The 23,199-nt window shown below is 31.8% G+C and overlaps 3 protein-coding genes across 3 annotated transcripts in view; all 3 read right to left on the bottom strand.

Moving 5' to 3' along the window:
• Window positions 1–7,901, bottom strand: part of LOC100209632 (sideroflexin-1) — a 44,827-nt gene extending 36,926 nt beyond the window's left edge. Inside the window, exons 1-2 of the mRNA XM_065793739.1 lie at window positions 7,687–7,901; window positions 1,020–1,190 (exon numbers count right to left, since the gene is read on the bottom strand). Of these exons, the coding sequence (XP_065649811.1) occupies window positions 1,020–1,190; window positions 7,687–7,859 (344 nt within the window). The 5' untranslated portion in view covers window positions 7,860–7,901. The remainder of the gene's footprint in view (window positions 1–1,019; window positions 1,191–7,686) is intronic.
• A 1,886-nt stretch (window positions 7,902–9,787) lies between these two features.
• LOC100199207 (ataxin-3) lies at window positions 9,788–10,758 on the bottom strand. Its single transcript, XM_065793740.1, has one exon. The coding sequence runs from the start codon at window positions 10,698–10,700 to the stop codon at window positions 9,858–9,860; it is 843 nt and encodes a 280-aa protein (XP_065649812.1). The 5' UTR covers window positions 10,701–10,758; the 3' UTR covers window positions 9,788–9,857.
• A 10,887-nt stretch (window positions 10,759–21,645) lies between these two features.
• On the bottom strand, window positions 21,646–22,426 carry LOC136078781 (uncharacterized). Its single transcript, XM_065794586.1, has 2 exons — window positions 21,963–22,426; window positions 21,646–21,823 (listed from the first exon to the last, which is right to left on the bottom strand). The coding sequence occupies exons 1-2, from the start codon at window positions 22,424–22,426 to the stop codon at window positions 21,646–21,648; spliced, it is 642 nt and encodes a 213-aa protein (XP_065650658.1).
• Window positions 22,427–23,199: the final 773 nt, after the last annotated feature.

A 23,199-nucleotide genomic window follows, 5' to 3' on the forward strand; every position in this document is an offset into this window, starting at 1 on the left:
CAATTCCAGTAACTTCTGGGGTACAGGAAATGAAGAAATTTCTATCCTTGGTCCTGTTTTGTTTCTTATCTACATTAATGATCTTCCTGACAACCTTATGTCTAAAGAAACTCTTTTTGCTAATGACTCAACTTTATACTCTTCTTTTTTCGATTGCTTAGAAAAGCCAATCTGATATTACTTCTGTAACAGATTGGGACTCACAGTGGCTTGTAAGTTTTAAATCCAACAAAACTCAGTTATTTACTGCAAACAACTCAATCCCAATACTGTCCACATTCCTATATTTATGAATGGCAGTCCACTTTTTTACATCTTCTTGGATTATTGTTTACTACTGACCTTTCATGGAAACCATATATACAATCGATTGCTAAACTAGCATCTGCTAAGGTTGCTTCTCTTTATTGTGCTCACTATTTTTTTTCTCCTGATTCCATTCTCTACTTCTGCAAATCTCTTATTCGTCCCTGTATGGAATACTGTTGTCATATTTAGGCTGGCTCTTCTAATGATGCTCTTTCTCTTCTTGACAATCTCCAAAAACCCATTGAAAAACATAGTTGGACCCGCTCTATTTGCTAAGCTTGAGCCTTTTTCCCATTGTCGTAAAGTTTCATCTCTTTTTTTTTCTACTAGTACTATCATGGTCGCTGCTCAAAGGAGCTATCATTTTTAGTTCCATCAACTAAAACTCATTCTCGCTTGATTTGTCATTCAGCAAAGCCTTAATCTTTCACTGTATCTGTCCCTGCATGCTCTAAAAACTTTTAATCTTCTAGTTTTTTTCCCATCCTGTTTTATTCCCCTAATTTTTTTCTACCCTTTAGAACTCTTTCCCATCTTCATATTTTCCTGACTCATACAACCTTCCAAGTCTTAACACTATACTTTATTTTCTAGTAATTCATAACTTAATAGATAAAAAATAAATAAAAAACCTAATAATACCACAATACACATGTACAAATATCTTTTATAAGAGTCTGAAATTTGTTTATTGGATATGAGAGTAGTACCTATAAAATGTCATCATTGCACCAGTTATCGTCATGTTCATTGGAACTTGTGCTGACATTCTGCCAATTAATAACTGTTTTTCCCCTGTATCAGGATGATATGCCGAGTCATAAAGATATTTTGCACTCCATACTTGTTCCGTAGTAGTTCCTGGAGGTTCTATACCAAGTCTAAAAAAATTATAGCAGAGAAAACAAAGAATTCTATCTAAAATAAAAAAATAAAAATTCTAATATAATAGTACTTTCATTTTTATGTTTTGAAATTAACTTCCTAAAAAATATGTTACTTATTGGAATATATTATTATTATTATTATTATTATTACTATTTATTATTACTAATTAGGGTTCGGAACTTATGCGTGTATGGATGAGTATATGCGCATACCATTCAAAGGTTATGCGCATAATTATGTGCATAATATACATATGATGCGCATACAACTTTGACTGATAAATGGTATGTGAAATTAATTAAATATTGTCAAATATAGAAGAAAACGTTTTTTAAATCAAATGCAGGTGACTTTATATTAAAAAATTTTTATTTGATTATCTGTAATTAATTTTATTAGTAATTATTTCAAATTATTTTCATAATTTTTAAATAAATTTCTATATCACAAAACTTAGCAATTTAATTTATTTTTGTATTACATTTGCTCATTTATAATTTCTTCACACTCAAACTCGCTGTGAACTGCTCCTTCCTCTAAAATGTAGTCATTTTTGTTGTTTGTATCTGTCAAAACACTATTGGTATATATGAAAACTAATTTTTTTACGCGTTCGTTTGTCAAGCGATTTCTCAATCGTGAATAAATAAATCAAAAAATTGACCAAGTTCTCTATGCTGTTGCTGTTGAACTAATCATTTCAACAATAGATTTTGCAACTTCAAAGACTTCATGATATTTCTGACAACCAACAATGTTCTAATAATTCTTTGAGCTCATTTTAAAAATTGTCTCTTTTCTTTTTTTCTGTCAGTGTTATCATTTCTCCAACAAATTCAATCATTTCACTTTCAACTGTTTCAGCAATTGTTGGATTTGTTTTGGAGGCTAGTTCTGAAAATAAAATGATTATATCAGTCTTATCCTCACCAAAACAGAATCCTTCTGCAGCATACTTCAGTGTCAGTATATAGGCAATTTCCATATTTGAGGCGATAAGGAATTTAAAGCACTTCATAACCATTTCCTGAATAATTCCCTCATTTATGAATTTCTTGTATATTTCACAAAAATAATAGTACACCAAAGATAATGGAGCATCATCATTTTTAAGTCTTCCAGCAATGTTAGAAGGATATTCTATATCCTTCACAAGTTTTGCCAAACTCTCAGAAAGCATTTGATTTAATTAGCGTTAAAACAGCGCCGAATTTATTTTTGGAGCAATTTATTTCAAAGATGCATTTTCCTCATCCTCAAGTTGAATTAGAACATACTTTGCCATACAAAAGTTGTTCGTTAAATTAAATTGACTGAGCCATTGAGTCAAAACAGGCATTGTGAGTGAGCAAAGAATATTAGCTGCGATTCACTTTTTGTCAAACTTTGCTTTAACAATGTGATGATTTTTCACAAACTTGATGATTTTCTCAGCTTCTTTGATGGTCTTTGAACTTTCAGTAGTACTCAAAATGTCCTTAAAGATAAAATTCATTCGCATGCTGCACAGCTGTATGTCAAGATGTGTGGAGATTCTTTTTCAATTAATTTCCAAGCAGCTTTTATAACTGGAGCATTGCCAGTGCAATGTCAAATTAAAAATTTCATGAAAACTAGAATTAAAATTTGTTTTTTTGTCTGTCTATCTAGTCAAAACAATTTAACAGTTTTTAATAATTTGAAATTGAAAAAAAGTTATGTCCATAAGCATGCGCATAAGCAATGCGAATGTATGCGCACAATTTATCGGTAAATATCTGTGCATAGAAATTTTAAAATCATTTGAAAATTAGGATCATCATGATTACTATGCTACTAGTAACATGTAATCCAGTACAACCTGTCTGATGCTCTACTGCCTTGTAAGATTAGCTTTTCTAGGCAAAGACTAGGAGATCTTAACTTTCACTTAAAATACAGGACATATTTTAAGTGAGAGTATTTTTTTTATTACTCAAGTCTAAGATGAGTATTTTTTATTAGTCAACCAAGAGCTTTGGTTGAGTTATAAAAAAAATACTTATCTTAGGTATATGTTAACGGCAATGGGCTACTGTTCTGTTTGGCTTCCTAAGTAAAGACTTTAGGGGCAAGAAAAAAATATCTGTTGATAGCCTTACATCTTTTCTACATTTAATATGCTAGTGTTAATGTAAGCTACATTGTTTCTAGCTGATGAATGATGAACAATATTCATACTCATGTGTTGTTTCTTGATCCTCCTTACAAGTAGCTATAAAACTTTTCATACTATCTGCTAATGAGATAAATAACAGAGTAAATAACAGAAAATAACAGAGTATTAACAGTGCCATGTTGCGCATGGAAGATGTTCCTTACATTTAGTATGCATGTTCTGTACATTTGGTATGCATTGTCAAGGCATACCAAACTTATGGTTTTGCTCAAGTACCACTGATCCTAAAGTTCAAATTCTTTCTCTATCTCTTACTTAGATAACATTGTGACTCATTTTCCAGACAACCCTAACCACTTACCTTTACTGCTTGATTTGTCTAGTCTCTGACCATAGCTTGTTCTCAGTTTCTCTTTTAAGTAGTTCAGATCATGCTAATGATCTCACTAAAACTTTTATCTTATACTTCTTATGCATCAGACTCTATCAAATTCATTTTATAGTTTTTTTTAAGAATGGTCTTCTTGGCCAAATGTCTTTCATTTCTCTGCAGAAAAATTTATTTTCTTAACAATATCCTTGATTCAGGAAGACTTGTTGGTTTTAAGTCAACTCTCTCTCTCCTTAATACACAGTTTTCGCTTTCTTAGGCAACTCCTATTTCTAAACATAATCATTCTTTCTATTTTTTTAACAAATGTTGTTTTATTATTTCAATAAACAGATGCAAAAAGATGACGTTAAGATGCATCTTCAGACTACTAAATCTTGCTACTGTCTTGTAGGGGGCCTCCTAGGCAAAAACTTAAGGGGTAAACAGATTCTATCTGTTGTCCAGCATTGCACCCCACTTTCATCTTTTAGGTTGGCATAGATATACTTATAATACATTGTTTCCAGATTAAGATGTTAAAGGCTAGATCTTCTTGACTTAATGCATGGGTTTTACTTGTGTCTTTGTTTTAATGACTAGGCAACACATTCTATTATCACCTAATGAGGGTACAGCTATAAAACTCAGTTTTATGGTTCTGAGGTCAGCTGGTAGTTGAGGCCACATTTGGAGCTCTTTGTTATGGCTTAAGGTTTTTTAATAGTAATGAGGCAATTGATTGGACTATTAAACAGTGTACTGAGTACTATCTTTAAGTCAAGTTTTTTAACAAATTTAAAAATGACTAAACTACCAAAAACTATACAACACAAAAAAAAATTGTCATCACCAAGTTCTCTAAATCTATCATTCACTAATACTCGTGGTTTTTAAAGTAACTATTCTTCTGCTGAGTTTTATCTCTTACAAAGTTCACCAGACCTACTTGCTCTTTGTGAAACTAATTCGAGTTTGGCTGTCTCATCTTGTGATCTTAGTGTTGATGGTTATCTTCCTTTGTAAAGACTTCAATAGTCACATGCTTGGCATTTATATTCGTAAGAATTCACCCATTTGTAGGGAAACTAGGTTTGAATCCAGACTATTCTTTTATGTGCTTTCTTTTAGCACCACATCATTCTATCACATTTCTCTTTGATCTATATCGTTCTCCTTCATCTCAAGACTACACTCTTTTTGATGTCATTTCTGATCAAATTGACCAAGCCTTCTCTCTTTATACTTCAGCCAATATTGTTGTTGTTAGTGACTTCAATGCTCATCATACAGAATTGGCTCTAGTGTCAGTGACTCTGCAGGCATTAAGGCCCACAACTTTTGCCTTTCTCAATCCTTAACTCAAATAGTCAACTTTCCAACTCGTTTTCCAGACAATCTGAATCATTTACCTACTCTACTCAAATTATGTTTTATTTCTGATTCTAGTCAGTGCTCAGTTTCTCCACATTCACCCTTAGGTGCTTCCAATCACAGTTTAATTTCTCTAAAACTATTATCTCATTCTTTTGCATCATCAGAATCCCCTTATCATCGTACCTCTTACAACCACCTTAAAGCTGACTGGGACTCTTTCCATTATTTTCTTCATGATGGCCCTTGGGTAGAATTCTTTCGTCTTTCTGCTGACAAATATGCTTCTTACATACCTTCTTGGATTCAGGCTGGTATGCAATCTTTTATTTCCTCTCAAAAATTCCAAGTCAAGTCTCACTCTTCTCCATGGTTTTCCTCACATTGTGCTGCTGCAATTTCCAATCGAAACCATTATTTCCATATTTATTAGCAAAACGATTCTCCAGAAAACAGACAACTGTTTACTACTGCTAGAAACCATTGTAAAAAAGTTTCGTCTAATGCCAAAGCCTGCTCAAAATTTTCTCAAAAATTAGGCTCTCATGATTTCTGCAGAATCTTTAACAGTATCTATAAAAAGGGCAAATCTGTTATTCCACCTCTCTTATATGGTTCAGATTTTGTCACCTTACCTAAAGTCAAAGCTGAATTGTTTGCTAAGAACTTTTCATCGATATCATTTCTTGATTCCAATAGTTGTGCAGAAGTGTTCTCCGAAGCTGTTATCTATACTTTCAAAACTATTTAAGAAGTGCTTATCAGAGTCTTGTTTTCCAGCCTGCTGGAAAGTGGCATCCGTTATTCCTATTTTCAAGAAACTCTGGAGAGCAATCTGACTTGTCTAACTGCTGTCCCATTAGTCTTTTTCCTACCATAAGCAAGGCCTTTGAGTCTTGCTTATGAACAAACACATCTCTCATCTTGAATCTAATAGCTTCCTTTCTGATCATCAATATAGATTTCAATTTTCTCATTTTACTGCTTTGTTAAAAGGCAATTACAGATAGGTTTTATCGTGCATTAGATAGATGTGGTAAGGCTAAAGTTATTGCTCTTGACATTTCTAATGCTTTTGATAAAATATGGCATGCTGGTCTTTTCATTGGCTTTCTTCTTACAGTGTATCAGGTAACATCAGGTAACAACATACGGTGTAACAGATAACATCAGGTAACAAAGATTATTGAACCCTTCTTTATCAATTATAGTTTAAAAGTTGTCCTTGATGGACATCACTACTCTTCATATCTTGTAACTTTAGGGGTTCCTCAAGATTCTATCCTTGGCCCAATACTCTTTTTAATTTACATTAACGATCTTCCAGAAATTCTCACATCTAAGGTGGCATTGTTGGCTGATTAACTTTCTTCTTGTCATTGATAAGAAGCCAACACTCTCATGGGGGTCTCAGCTACAAGCTACAACATGGGGGTCTCAGTGGCTGGTGAACTTTAACTCATATAAAACTTTATCATTCTGGAAATAATCTAGATCTTCCTATATTTTGTGAACAGTAATATACTCACTGAGTCATCTACCCTTCATCTTCTAGGATTAACTCTTACTTCTGATCTTTTTTGGAAACCATATATCAAGTTGATTGCAAAATTAGCATCTGCTAAGGTTGCATCTCTTTATCATGCTTGCCACTTTCTTACTCCTAATTCTATTCTTTATCTCTATAAATCTCAAATCCATCCTTGAATGGAATACTGTTGCCATATTTGGGGTGGATCTTCCAAAGATGCCCTTTCTCTTTTAGACAAGGTCCAATAGCATATTGTAAACATAGTTGGACCTGCTCTTGCAGCCAACCTGCAACCATTATTACATCGTTGTAATGTTGTTTCTCTTTCTCTTTTCTATAAATACTATAATGGGCACTGCTCTAAAGAGTTAGCGTCTCTTGTGCCATCTATTAAAATTTATTCTCGCATTACTTGCCATCGAATTAAGTCTCATTATTTTACTATGACAGTTCCTAAGTGCTCTAAAAATTCTTATTCGTCAAAATTCAGTTCTTCAGAATTCGCTTCTTTCATCTTGTTTGTTAATTTGCAATCTTTTAAATAGTTTGTCAATCGTTATTTTGCTCTATAAACTTCATCTTTTCTCTTCCAACACTATTAGTAGTTGCTTGCAGCCTTGTTGGAACTGTAGATTTTGAAAAAAAAAATCCTTATTATCTCTAAGAAGTTCTGGAGCCTTTTGGAAAATTTCTAACAATGTCACTAATAAAGGAAAATCTAACATTCCACAACTTATACTTGTGTCTGATCATACCACTTACACAAGAATAAGCCAGAACTATTAGATAAAAAATTTTGTTTTAACTCTTCTTTTGAATTGTATGACTACACTCCTCCTGTAACCCTAAAGAAACAGGTAGATCCACTGTTAGACATGATTTGATCAAGAGTACTCCTGCTTCTATTGTTTAAGTTATTTCTCTATTAAACAATCAACCTCTTGTGGTCCAGACAATCGCATTACCATTTTGAAGAATATGAAGTCATAATGTAGCAGTTACCTTAAAGACATCTATTTATAAGTAATAATAAAAAGTAAATCAAATCATTTTTAAACACAAAAATAAATTGTTTACTTGAATTTATCAACTAGTATTTTAGCAGATGTAAGTTGTTCATTTGTTGCCAACAAATTTAAAGGATTTGTTATGGTAAAAAAATGCTTGGCTCTCCCACTAAACGTATCTTGTGACCATCTTGGTTTATTTAGTAATAACCTGCCATTTTTATCAGGAGGAGAATCAGTCATTGTTTATTGTTTTTAAAAATATAACTAATACTAAAAAAAAAAAAAAAAGATTAAATTACAACCAAGTAAACAGTATTCTTAATAAGTATACATAAAACTTTTATTAAAGTAATATGTTTTAAAGAAATATGTTTTAATGAAAACACATACTTTTAAAAAAAATTTCCCCAAAATTCTACATTTAAAAAGTCAGATTACTTGTAATGATTTTAAAAACTTACAAAACCATAAATATATAAATAACTTTCTTTATATAACAACAAATATGCAGAAAAAAAGCTGAACTGGTTTTTAAAAAAATCAAAATACACAAACCTTTTTTTTTTTATTTATATTTAATATCCTATATACATGTTTTTCAATCTAAGTAAATATTTAAATATGTTATTTGTATAAAAGAAAACCATAGGAACCATAAATCATTCTTTAAAGTTTATATGTACTTATTATATAACTACTTGTTTATGTTCTTTTTCATTTTTTCCCCAAGACCACTTTTATTTTCTTAAAAAAATCAGAATACTTAAAACTTAAGCACAAACTTAATAAAACTAAGTAAAAATTATTTCTTTTTTATGTTAAAAAAATTATCCTCCCCACTTTTTCTGCCTGGATGATGTATAATAAAGAAAAAATTGGATAAAAACTATACTCTAATCACATAACTTCTCCTACAATTTAAAAAAGTATACTTTAAACTGTTTCACAAAAAGTTTTTACCATTTTCTTAACCCTTATTTGGGGTCATCTAAACATAACTTATCAGGCATTGAATAAGCAATACAATAAATTAATAGATAATATAAATATAATATAAAAAGCAATCTATAAAACATAAACATTTTTCAAAATTTTTGTAATATTATTTTTTTATTGTTAAAAATTATTACTTTTGGAAATCATGCTGAAATTGTTTTTCTTATTCTCTTGATAATTTACTAAAACCTGTAAATAAACCAAAACAAAGATGCAATTCAAGCTTATACTACTTTCATGCAAGTCTTTTTTGAGTTTGTAACATCATTCAGGATGCAGAGTCCTAAAATGACTGTGATAAATCTCTACTTTTTCTTGGTCTCTGTGTATAGGAGCAATAAAAGTGTCAAGAAACTTATGATCTGCAATAAAAAAAATTCATGAGATTTTATGACTTGAAACCTATTATTTTTTAGTCTGGAGTCCCAGAGTCCTTGCCACCATTATGCAAAAGGACTCTGGGATCAAAATTTAATTGTTTCTTTAATCTAAAAGTTTCAATTTTTTCCAAAAGTAGTCCATAAACCTCTTTTCATTCTTGGAGCCTCCTGGATACCAAAAACCAGGAAGAAATAATCATTTTATGATTTCCAAATCCGAAGTCCTTTTTAGGACTCTGCATCCCTGAACATCACTATTATCAGGTTTTTTGAAATAACTAAAAAAAAAAAAAAAAGGAAAAAAAAAATAGAAATAAAACCTAAATATAGACATTTGTATAATAAGTTTTTCCTTTTAACAAGTTATTTAAATAACTCAAATCTCATATCTGTATCCTTTTAGAGCAATTTAGATTCTGGAACCTAAACTTTTTATTTTATAAAAATATATATACTAAAATTCTTAAGTATGTAAGACACAAAAATGTATTGTTAATATAGCTATTATGATTTTAAAAGATACTGTTTAAAATATACAAACAAAACAAATTGACACAAACTACTAAGAAAGTTGCAATGATATATAAACAAATTTATATCTTAAATTATTATATCTTTTGTAAAAGATATATTATATAAATTAATATCTTTCTTTTTTAATACCAAAAAAAAAAATCTTTTAGTTTTAATCCATAAAACAAAGTTAATTAAACTACAAAGGTTATAAATCATTCATGTAAATCATGCTTGTAAAGCAAAAAACTATCAACGTAGATTATATTGCTACTGTAATGAAATGAAAAATAAAAATATATAAAACAAAACATAGAATTATTATACAATAGTGTGCAGCATTATAATCTTATTCAATTGGCTGTAATGACATTTCTATTGCAGCCTTTAATTTTTCCTCGTCTGTTAACTCATTTTTGAAATCTGGACTATTAAAAGTAAAGTTTTTATCAGTTGCATCTGTTAGATGCAACTGTTTTTCAAAATATTCAACACGCTTATTGCGAAGTAAATCAGGATTAACTTCTTCTTCAAAACTATTGCAACACTTTTCTGCTTCTAAAGCCTTGTTATTTTTTTTTGAATGGGTTTTAATCAAAGATCGCTGCTTTGCATCAAATAGTTCATAGTCTTGTTTAGTAACTCCTCCACACAAAAAAAAAAGCTGTTCAGCTTCACATTCTGGAAACACTCCTCGAATAACAAATATTGAATACCCCTCTGTCTGTAATTGTGCCAGTAACATACTTAGATAAGTATCTGATATAAGCTCAGGCCAAGCTTTAATTGAATTTAAATTAAACCACTGCTTGCCCAATTTTCGAATAGTAAGCCAATGATTTTGTTGATTGCATATGTAAGCCGTTTCATCAACTGGATTTTTTCTAGCATTTTCAGCTTCATTACTATTAAAAGGAATAACATCAAGGTTCCAAACAGAAAGAGCTTTACAAATTACTTGTATCGAAAAGTAACCACTGTCATCCATGTTAAAAGAAGGTTGTTTGATAAACTCTTTATATTCCAAAGAATCAATATTTCCTTCTGCCATTGTACTTCGTTCTGCTTCATCCAGTTCATGTGCAAATGATGCTAAATCTACAGCATTGAAATATGGCCCTTGCAATAGAGAGTTTAAACAATGTTGAGCACAAAGAGAACCTTCTTGTTTCTCGTGAAATATAGATTCCATATTATCATTAAAATTTATATTAATCTATTATAAAATGGCAAACAAATAGCATATATACATGTACATACATAAATACGTGCATACATACGTGTACATACATAAATGTATGCATGCATACATACGTGTACATACATAAATGTATGCATGCATTCATACATACATACATACATACATACATACATACATACATACATACATACATACATACATACATACATACATACATACATACATACATACATACATACATACATACATACATACATACATACATACATACATACATACATACATACATACATACATACATACATACATACATACATACATACATACATACATACATACATACATACATACATACATACATACATACATACATACATACATACATACATACATACATACATACATACATACATACATACATACATACATACATACATACATACATACATACATACATACATACATACATACATACATACATACATACATACATACATACATACATACATACATACATACATACATACATACATACATACATACATACATACATACATACATACATACATACATACATACATACATACATACATACATACATACATACATACATACATACATACATACATACATACATACATACATACATACATACATACATACATACATACATACATACATACATACATACATACATACATACATACATACATACATACATACATACATACATACATACATACATACATACATACATACATACATACATACATACATACATACATACATACATACATACATACATACATACATACATACATACATACATACATACATACATACATACATACATACATACATACATACATACATACATACATACATACATACATACATACATACATACATACATACATACATACATACATACATACATACATACATACATACATACATACATACATACATACATACATACATACATACATACATACATACATACATACATACATACATACATACATACATACATACATACATACATACATACATACATACATACATAAAATATATTGTTATTTTTATAATATATTAAAATATATTATAAAAATAAATAAATTTTAATGTATAAATGTATTAATGTTTAAAACACATTTATAAATAAATATATTTAATGTAATGACTCTATAAATCATAGTTTCACTTTTTGAAAATGTTTACTTAGCGAGTTAAGCATAGTTGAGAACAATATACCCCTCTCCCCTCTTTTGTATCCGATTTCATTTCCTGCTTCTACTGAGACGGAGATTAGTTAATGTGTTATTCGAAATAACAATTTATTCGAACTTTATTCTAAAAGTTATAAAAAACGTTTTACTGTTAAAAAAATATACTTATTAATAGTTCTTTTGATAATCCTTTTAAATTTAAAATTTAAATTTAAAAACTTGAAAGTTTTCCTAAGGATAGTTTTCATAGCAAATAGAAACTTTTTAGAAATCGGAAAAGAGAAACTTCTCAAATATCAACTTTTTTAAAACTTTTCTATGAACGGTATTTTTATAAAAGTAGGTTGCTTACATAAAATTTGAGAATTTGATCTTCTGGTTAAAACCATAAATTACATAGAAATAAGACAGCAATATATAAAATGCAATAGATGCACCTGCAAACGCAATAAATAATAAAATACATTGTTTTTTATTGAGTTTTAGATAACAAGTATTAATTATAAGGTTTATTCAACTTTTATCGACTTTTCAAACCTTTTAACTACCGACACCTTAGTTGGCGAACCTGGTTACTATAAGTCTATGGATGGATTTGCACTAACCAAATACTATTAGTCTTGTGTTTAATCTGGTTATGTATAAGTCTAATACTAGTAGTATTTTGTTATACATATAACGCACTAAATGTGTAAAAATACAAGCAATATCGTAACATATATAGTACCAGTGTTACGGGACACTATAACGAGGTTATCTTCATTTAACTATGCTTGCTCCAATTTGTTTGTCAGCTTAAATGAATACCAAGCTGGCATTTAAGCTTAAATTCGAGCAACGTTTTTGATTTGACTTTTTTTTACAATTTTTTTAAATTTAATTTTAAATACAATTCCTAAATTGCATAGTTTTTTCGGCTCTCCATTAAATGTCAACAAAAAAGGGTGAGGGGGCCCTGAATTTTTATGACAATTATTGACGAAGGATAGAGTGAGGTCAAGAAAAGTTGACGTCAACAATATTATTATTTATAATAACTTAAAAAAAGGGAAAAAATGAAATTATTTTTTTCCATTTTTATTTAATTTGGGGTGGGGGTGGGATGTCTATTTAATCTAGTTTCTACTTAAATCAAATCGCTAAACTTTTTACCCGCCTCAAGAAAAAGCAATAAAAATCTATTTCACAAGTTTACTAGATAAATGTAAATTAAATACGAAACGCACTTTATTTATAAGACGAGAAGTTACTGACAGCAGAGTTTACGTTTCACTTTTTGCCTCAGTTGTACTTAATAATGGCGTTTTATTTGATAAATGAGAGAATGTGGAAGAATTTAATAAATGTTTTGTGTCTGTAGGACCAAATCTTGCCAAAGTAGTTACTAATGCTAATACTTAAATTAGTAATTATCTTTTCTACGCTTTCTCTTTTTTAAGCACTTTTGGATGATCATCCAAAAAGTTTAAAAATGACTTTAAAATGTTAAAATCTAACAAAGCAGTAACCTTTATAGTGTTAATAGCAACGTTATCGTAAGTTCATTTGATCTTTCAAAAACATACTTTTTAAGATTTTGTTTAATATCAGTAAAATAGGGAATTTTCTCAAGCGCTAAAACTGGCGAAAGTCATACCAATATTATAAAGTGGTGACGTTGAGAACATTACTATTTTTCAATTTCACTACTTTCTGTCTAAAATTAAAATATATATATATATATGGTCCAGCAAAATTTATAAGCATCTTACTATCAACAATTTATTATACGTTCATCAAAATGGATTCCGAAAACACAATTCTATTGAAGATGCAATACTCCTATTTACCTGAAATATATCTAACTTGTTTTAAACTTCTCAATTTACTTTGGGTCTTTTCATCGGCTAAGACTTTAATACTGTTGATCATAAAATTCTTTTTAAATGACACTTTATGACACTTTTTAGCAACATGAACATCAAACTAGTCAAAATTTCTAAATGATTAAATATTACTAAAACTAAATGGATTAGTTTCCGTTCTTTTGGTAAAAAGCACCTGCGCCAAGTAACTAACATTTTCTTTAAATTACGAATAGAGTCGTATTTACAAGGTTTTTAGTCCTATATTGTTAACAAGATTACGTCTATATTGGCAAAAGTCTTATATGAAAAAGTCACATTGCTAACTTGTGCGGTAAAATATTTATCAAAGAGTATTCCAGTTTAATTATGCAAACGTTGTTAAAGTTAGCACTAATAAAATTAAACCTCGCTATCGGCAACAGATGCATGTAGCACGCTTTATAAATTTTAAAGACCGTTTTGCTCAAATTAAGCTTTCATATGAAATGAAAACTCTTATGTATTTTTCAAAATCCTTTTTCTAAATCCTACTAAAGTTTCTCTCAAGAATGAAATTTTGATTCTTTTAAACAGAATCTTAAAAAACTATTTTTTTCAACTGAAAATATACAAATTTACTTTTTAACTTTTAAAAACCATACTTTTTTCTTTTTTTTTATCAACGAGTAATAATTAACATGCTTAATTTGTAGCCAACTATGTAATTAATTTTTTAATTTAAATTTAATTGTATGTTATTAAAAAGCAGTTATATAACGCCACTTATTGTTAGCGGTTCTCGGTGACAAGACAATTGCTAGAGAGCCGCTAGTTCGAACATGTTCAAGTTCGAACATGTTCAAGTTCGAACATGTTCAAGTTCGAACATGTTCAAGTTCGAACATGTTCAAGTTCGAACATGTTCAAGTTCGAACATGTTCAAGTTCGAACATGTTCAAGTTCGAACATGTTCAAGTTCGAACATGTTCAAGTTCGAACATGTTCAAGTTCGAACATGTTCAAGTTCGAACATGTTCAAGTTCGAACATGTTCAAGTTCGAACATGTTCAAGTTCGAACATGTTCAAGTTCGAACATGTTCAAGTTCGAACATGTTCAAGTTCGAACATGTTCAAGTTCGAACATGTTCAAGTTCGAACATGTTCAAGTTCGAACATGTTCAAGTTCGAACATGTTCAAGTTCGAGCATGTTCAAGTTCGAGCATGTTCAAGTTCGAACATGTTCAAGTTTGAACATTCTAGTTCGAATGCATAATCGTAAAGAAGCGTATAATCGTGTAACTTTACACTGTTCTAAAAAAGGCTTTCCACCCAAACCTTCTGACCCAGAGAAACCCTCTTGATGGATGATAGTATGTAACTTGAGGATCAAAAAAATATTAAGTTCAAAATCACTGATTGGTGTCCGAGAGAGAAAATTGCATTTAAAGTTTATGCTATAAGTGAAAAGGTTCAAAGAAAATAAAATCAGTTGTATTAAAAAAAAATTTCTGTATTAAGTCAAAGTAACTCTACATACATAAAAAACAATGCAACTAAATTCACTGTCAACAAAAAAAAAACGAAAAATCTTTTTAAATTTTTTTTCTAGAGTTAAGCGAACAAAGCCCTTGGAGTTTTGTAGCGCAACACAAACCTAAAAGTCGCGTAAAATTCTGGGAAAAAATATGTATATGTTTGTTTACATTTGTGTTTTTTAGATTTGTGTTTATTTAAAACAAAAAACATAGTTTTTCATGACAAAATGTATAATAGGGCAAAGACTCATGAAGAAAACCGAAAATGTATTTGCTTTCTTTGTTTCAAAAAGGCTTCTAGAGCACTGGCTGACGATATGAAACACAGATCACAGGTTATTTTACAGAAACAGATTGGATTTTAAGACCCAAGAGTTCCTCTTGGTTTATGTGAGGCCTGTAGATCATCACTTAGAAGATGTGATGAAGGTCAGAAAAACACTTTGCCAGAATTTCACAACTTCAATTCAATCAGTCAATAAGCACTGACCAGAACTTCAACCAGTGATTGCAAGATTTGCTCAACTGCAAGACTATCTGGAAAAATTAAGCCTACTTTTCTTGAAAACTCATCCAACCCAGGATCAGCCAAGGTTACAAAAGCTCAAAATACTGTAGAGAAAAGATGTGGAAAATGCTTTTCAGTCATTGGCCGTGGTTTAGCTCATGTATGTACAAAGAGTACTCTACACCAGAATTTGGTTGAAGTCACCTCAAAGGACAGACTTGCTGCTGAAACAGTTGCAGTGTCAGTAATTTCTTCATCTGAAGCATCTCTACATGGAACAATTTGTCTCAAACAAGCACAAGGAGGCAGTCCATTTCCAGTTCTTCTAGGTATATAATGTCTATAATGTGATTAAAAAATATAATTGGTTTGTATAACAGTTAAGAATCTTGACAACATTTTGTAATTTATTTGCAGGTTCATTACGATCCAAATGCCTCTTTCCAGAAAAAGAAATCCATGGTGCCGAAGACTTAGTAAAAGTACAAACAAACACTGGTCTTTCTAACTCTGGAGTGCAGAAACTGGTTTCAACCTTGAACAATGTGTCACAGACCCGCATTGTAGAAAAAAATTTTACAACTAACTTTTAGTCTTTCGGGCGACAACTTACAGCTGAATTTACTCACACTGAGGTTCTGTTTTCATCAGAAAGCAAATCAGTAGAACCAAAAGTAGTTGTACATTGCATTAGTGCAAAGTCTCTTCTAGAAAAAACTCTACTCAAAAGAAACATTTCTCAAAACCACCTTGTGAAAGTGGGTATAGGTGGTGGAGGAGGTTTTCTTAAAGTCAGTTTGGGTGTTATTGATTTGCAACAAAACCCACAACATGTCACTAGAAGACTTCTGACTCATCAAACTGCAAAAGATTTCCGTGTCAAAAGTCAGCTTTTACTTGCTATTTGTGAGGAACTTCCAAAAACCAATGAGAATGAGAAAACAATCTTAGAACTCGTCCATGTGCACCAAATAAGTTTCTTCTTGTCTTGTGACATGAAACTTGCAAACATTATTTGTGGAATTCAGCCATATGCTAGTTCACACCTTTGTACATGGTGTGACATTAATGCAAAGAATCTTGAAAGCTGTGAAACTCCTCGAACCTTTGGTTCTGTCAAAAAAAACTTTGAAGCTTTCATTGTTTGTGGGGGTGATGGCAAAAAAGCAAAAAGTTTTAACAACACTATTCATTCTCCAATTATAAGTCTTCCTGATGATTCTCTCCTTATTGACCTTATCCCTCCAATGGAGCTCCACCTGCTATTAGGAGTTGTGAATCATCTGCTTAAGTCACTCAAAGACTCTTGGACTAATGTTGACAAGTGGCTTTCTGCACTACACATTCAAATTAAGCTATACCATGGTAGTCAGGTGGCTGGACCAGAATGCAGAAAGATCCTGAAAATTTAATGCTGTTGTAGAGTCATGCTTAGGCAAGCACATTAATTAACAGCAAGCACATGTGAAGAATGAAAACTTAGAATTAAATTCAGAATTGTGATCAATTTTTATGCCTCAAGTGACGCAAAAAAAATTTAACACGTCTTGGTTTTGAGTTAAATTCTGCCCCAAAAATAACGTCTTCAGTCTTAGGCAGTGTGTTGAATCTCAATGCAGGTATTAGTGAAGGAACTGACCACTACATTGACGACATAATTGTTAATTTGGAAAAGACATCAGTTGAGGTCGTAAATAATTTAGCTCGTTATGGATTGGTAACAAAAGAGCCGGTGCAATGTGATACTGTAGGAGTGTTGGGTTTGCAACTGTTTAGAAATGAAAAAAAGGAGCTTTGTTGGAACGTGGAAACATCATTCCAAAGTCACAAGATATCAAAACTGAAAAAGTAACACGACGGAAATTTTTTTCAATATGTGGACGCTTATTAGGTCACTATCCTATTGGAGGGTGGCTTAGAATTGCCTGCAGTTTTATAAAACGTCATAGTCAAGGAAATACTTGGGATGATCTAATCGGAGATCAAGCTCAGTCATGATTAATCGAAATATTGCGTCGATTAGAAGTTTGTGATTCTGTGAGAGGGAAATGGAATGCTAAAGGGATTCAAAATGGAGCAACATTGTGGTGTGATGCTAGCAGCATGGCAATATGGGTTGCTATAGAATACGATGGCGTAATAATTGAGGATGCAGCCTGGCTTCGAAGTATAAATGATGTTATGCATATTAATATTGCTGAATTAGATGCTGTGGTGCGTGGGATAAACCTAGCTGCTAAGTGGGATATAAAGAATTTGTCAGTGTTCACTGATTCAGTAACAGTTCATGGATGGCTAAAAAGTATGCTGACTGAAAGTCATAGGATTCGATCAAATGCATTATCAGAAATGCTTATTAAAAGAAGACTTTCTCTATTGCAAGACCTAATAAAAGAATATAATATAAACATCACGTTAAAATGAGTTCCGTCCTCCAAAAACAAAGCTGACGTGTTGACAAGAGTTCTAAAGACTTGGTTAAATGAGCTTTCACGAAGAAGTACTAAAGAGCTATGTGGAGTAAGTATTGCTGAAGAAATTCGTAATTGTCACTCAAAGCATCATTTTGGCGTTAATCGGACAATGTTTACAGTGCAACGAAGACTTTCGCACGTATTAAGAAAAGATGTTAAAGAATGTGTTCGCAAATGTTGTCAATGTAATTCAATTGATCCAGCGCCAATAAAATGGGAAAATGGAGTGCTAGATGTACCAGACACATGGTATCGAATTGCTTGTGATGTGACTCACTATAAAGGGTCGCCATATTTAACAATGATTGACTGTGGACCAAGTCAGTTTGCAATTTGGAGAAAGTTACCTCGCGAAGATACCAAAAATGTAGTAAGTCAATTGGAATCCGTATTTAGGGAGCATGGCCCACCGCAAGAACTGTTAATGGATAATGGAGCGGTGTTTAAATCCAGTGAATTTTCAAATATATGTGAAAAATGGTGTGTAAAAGAGAAGTATAGATGTGCATATAGATCATCAGGAAATGGGATTGTGGAGTGTAACCACCGCACAGTAAAACGAACAGCTGCGAGGACACAAATATGTCCGTTAGTAGCGGTATTTTGGTACACTGCAACACCAACGGTGGGAACAAACTAGGAATCTGCACCTGCTTTTCAAAAAAATAAGTACGTTTGGTGTCTACCAATTCAAGAGGAGAAAAACACTGAAACTCAGGAAAGATCACGACAAGTTATGAAAACTTATAGAATTGGGGAAAAGGTTTATGTTCGCCCCGCTGATGCAAAGTGCACTTCAGTTTGGAAAATTGGTACTGTAACTGACATACTCACAAACACAAATATTGAAATTGATGGTGTACCAAGACATGTGCGAGACGTGAGAATAGCTTCTGCCTTAAATTCTTCAAACGCTTCATGTAAAATTGTTATCAGTGAAGAGGTTGACAGTGATGAAAGTGATTTAGAAGATTTAGACATTTTTGCTGCACGAGAGGAAGGAACTGAAGAAACAGTTGTTGACGCTGAGGAGGAAGCTGACGGCAGAGAAATCGTTGATAATTTATTACCAGCGATCAGACGATCAACCAGAGAAAGGAAAAAGCCGAATTATTTAAATGACTATGTTACTTAAGAACTTCAGTACTTGGGGTGATGTGATAATAGCTGATCGTTATAAAACTTTATTGTTACGTTTATAAAATTCTTGTCACAATACTATTAAAGTTAATTGATGTAATTTATTAGTCAAGTCATAAGCTATTTTTGTATATAATTACGCCCACGAGAATTTTTGTTTCTGTATAAAAGTTGTAAATAGAATTTAATAAAAAGAGTCAAAAAATAAAAGTAAAACAAAGTTGTCGTAATAACAATCTGTGTTCAAACAACGAACGTATTGTCTGTATAAGAGTAAATCTTTCTTCAACAGATCGTATTTCTGTTGAAGAAAGATTTACAACTTTCATCTTGCTTTCCTGATCCATATAATTTCCAATCCTTTAAGTCGTTTGTCAATCGTTATCTTGTTCTACAATCTTCTACAATATTGTGTTTTTATACTAATAGAGTGTTATTATTCATATTTATGAAGCTTTAAAAGTTTTAAAATGTATCTTTAAAACTTTTATAATGAAGTTAAAATAAGATTTTCATTCAAAGATATTAAAGATGCACGAGGTGATCATTTTTATTATTTTTAGCAGTTTTCTTTTGTTATTTTAATCCACGATGGCAGAAAGAAAAAATTGTCTCGTGCGCAATATTGTAAACGACGGGCTGCAAATGAAGGGTTTATAACAAAACAGTCTGGTTTTTTGTTAAAGTATCTATGTTCACTGCAGAGAAATTAAAATGGTACAGATGAGTTAAAAAATCAAGCTAACTATAGCGATGCGGCTACTTGGGTCGTATTTGATAATGAAATGCGACAACTTTTGATAGAACATGGATTAAAACAAGTTAATCAGTTTGACTTTCATTTTGACAGTATGCAAAGAAAAATTTTAAAAAACCATTACAACCACCGGCTTATCATTGGAAATGAATTTCGCAGTCATTGGCTACAGTATTCTGTAAGTAATGACTCTGTGCATTGCTTCTGCTGCAAACTGTTTACCAGTAGCACAACAGCTGCGCCATCTTTTTCTTCCAATCTTTCACGTGATTGGAAAAACATGTCCGCATTTTTGTCAGGCATGAGAAAAGCAGTGAACATCGAGCGAATTTTCAGTCATGGAAAAAGTTTGAGCTGCGACTGCGAAACAATAAAACAATTGATGCCGAACATTTGCGTCTTGTTCAAATAGAAGAACAGTATTGACAGCAAATCTTGAAACGGCTGATAGCTTTAGTTAGAGTTCTTGGTATACAAAATTTTGCTTTTTGTGGAGCACATAAGAAACTGAAAACTGCTGATAACGGAAACTTTATAAAATTTGTGGAATTTTTAGCTTTGTTTGACCCACTTATGGATGAGCAACTTCGAAAGATTAAAAACAATGAAACACATGTACATTACTTAGGCAAAGACATACAAAATGAAGTGATTCATCTTTTACCCAATGCAATCAAACAAAAAGTTCTAACATCTGCTCGTGATGCATAATACTTTTCAATAACTATATTGCACACCTGATGCAGATTGCACACCTGATGCTGGTCATGTTAAACAAATAACTATGATCATTCGCTTTTTGGATGTGATTTCAAATCCAGAAAATCTATAAAGCATCTATAAAAGAACATATCTTAGATTTTGTGCCTCTAAAGAAGACAATTGGTAGACAACTGATGCTGGTAAGGCTGAAACAATCATTAAGTAGTTAGACAAGATGTCTTTATCTATTGGAAACTTACGCGGTCAAGGATATGACAGTGGCAGAAGTATGAAGGGGAAAAATAAGGGTGTCCAACGAAGAATTTTAGATGTCTATCCCCGAGAATTGTTTATTCTTTGTTGCGCACATACATTGAATTTGAATTTTAATGATGCTGTTAAATGTTGCTTAGAAGCAACAGCCTTCATTGATCTGATGCAACGTGTATGTGTATTCTTTTCTGCATCAACTCGTCGCTGGGAAGTTTTAACACGACATGTTTCTAATCTCACTGTTAAACTACTGAGTAAAACAAGGTGGGAAAGCCAAATTGATGCTTTAAAACCTCTCCATTATCAACTTGGTGATATCTACGATGCTCTGGCAAAGCTTGCGAACGACACAAATATAACAGGAGCATCTGGTAATTCAACACAGGTAGTTGCACGGTTTATTGCAAAAGCTATTTCTAGTTTTAAGTTTGTCGTTTTTCTGGTTGCGTGCTACAACGTGTTGTAGCACGCAACCACAAAAACGACAAACTTAATCGTATCTTCGTATTTCAGATCGTATTTCTGTGTCAAGAATAGCAAAGTAAAAGTTTATTAGAAATTTTTCTTTAAGATTTTGAATAGGTTTGTCATCTCCTTCATACGTAAATTGTTTATTCATTCTTCTGATACGGGTTGATTCGGGTTCAAAAAGTGCAAGTATCTTTAAACTGACAGCAATTTCATTTCATTTCTGCAATTTACAAGAAACGTCTTTATTTTTTTAAGTTTATGGCGCCATGCATATCTAATTCTTTTGCCTTAAGTTGCTACAACACGTTGTAGCACGCAACCAGAAAAACGACAAACTTAAAACTAGAAATAGCTTTTGCAATAAACCGTGCAACTACCTGTGTTGAATTACCAGATGCTCCTGTTATATTTGTGTCGTTCGCAAGCTTTGCCAGAGCATCGTAGATATCACCAAGTTGATAATGGAGAGGTTTTAAAGCATCAATTTGGCTTTCCCACCTTGTTTTACTCAGTAGTTTAACAGTGAGATTAGAAACATGTCGTGTTAAAACTTCCCAGCGACGAGTTGATGCAGAAAAGAATACACATACACGTTGCATCAGATCAATGAAGGCTGTTGCTTCTAAGCAACATTTAACAGCATCATTAAAATTCAAATTCAATGTATGTGCGCAACAAAGAATAAACAATTCTCGGGGATAGACATCTAAAATTCTTCGTTGGACACCCTTATTTTTCCCCTTCATACTTCTGCCACTGTCATATCCTTGACCGCGTAAGTTTCCAATAGATAAAGACATCTTGTCTAACTACTTAATGATTGTTTCAGCCTTACCAGCATCAGTTGTCTACCAATTGTCTTCTTTAGAGGCACAAAATCTAAGATATGTTCTTTTATAGATGCTTTATAGATTTTCTGGATTTGAAATCACATCCAAAAAGCGAATGATCATAGTTATTTGTTTAACATGACCAGCATCAGGTGTGCAATCTGCATCAGGTGTGCAATATAGTTATTGAAAAGTATTATGCATCACGAGCAGATGTTAGAACTTTTTGTTTGATTGCATTGGGTAAAAGATGAATCACTTCATTTTGTATGTCTTTGCCTAAGTAATGTACATGTGTTTCATTGTTTTTAATCTTTCGAAGTTGCTCATCCATAAGTGGGTCAAACAAAGCTAAAAATTCCACAAATTTTATAAAGTTTCCGTTATCAGCAGTTTTCAGTTTCTTATGTGCTCCACAAAAAGCAAAATTTTGTATACCAAGAACTCTAACTAAAGCTATCAGCCGTTTCAAGATTTGCTGTCAATACTGTTCTTCTATTTGAACAAGACGCAAATGTTCGGCATCAATTGTTTTATTGTTTCGCAGTCGCAGCTCAAACTTTTTCCATGACTGAAAATTCGCTCGATGTTCACTGCTTTTCTCATGCCTGACAAAAATGCGGACATGTTTTTCCAATCACGTGAAAGATTGGAAGAAAAAGATGGCGCAGCTGTTGTGCTACTGGTAAACAGTTTGCAGCAGAAGCAATGCACAGAGTCATTACTTACAGAATACTGTAGCC

This window comes from Hydra vulgaris, chromosome 03 (assembly GCF_038396675.1).
Source record: "Hydra vulgaris chromosome 03, alternate assembly HydraT2T_AEP".
NCBI classification, from domain to species: domain Eukaryota; kingdom Metazoa; phylum Cnidaria; class Hydrozoa; order Anthoathecata; family Hydridae; genus Hydra; species Hydra vulgaris.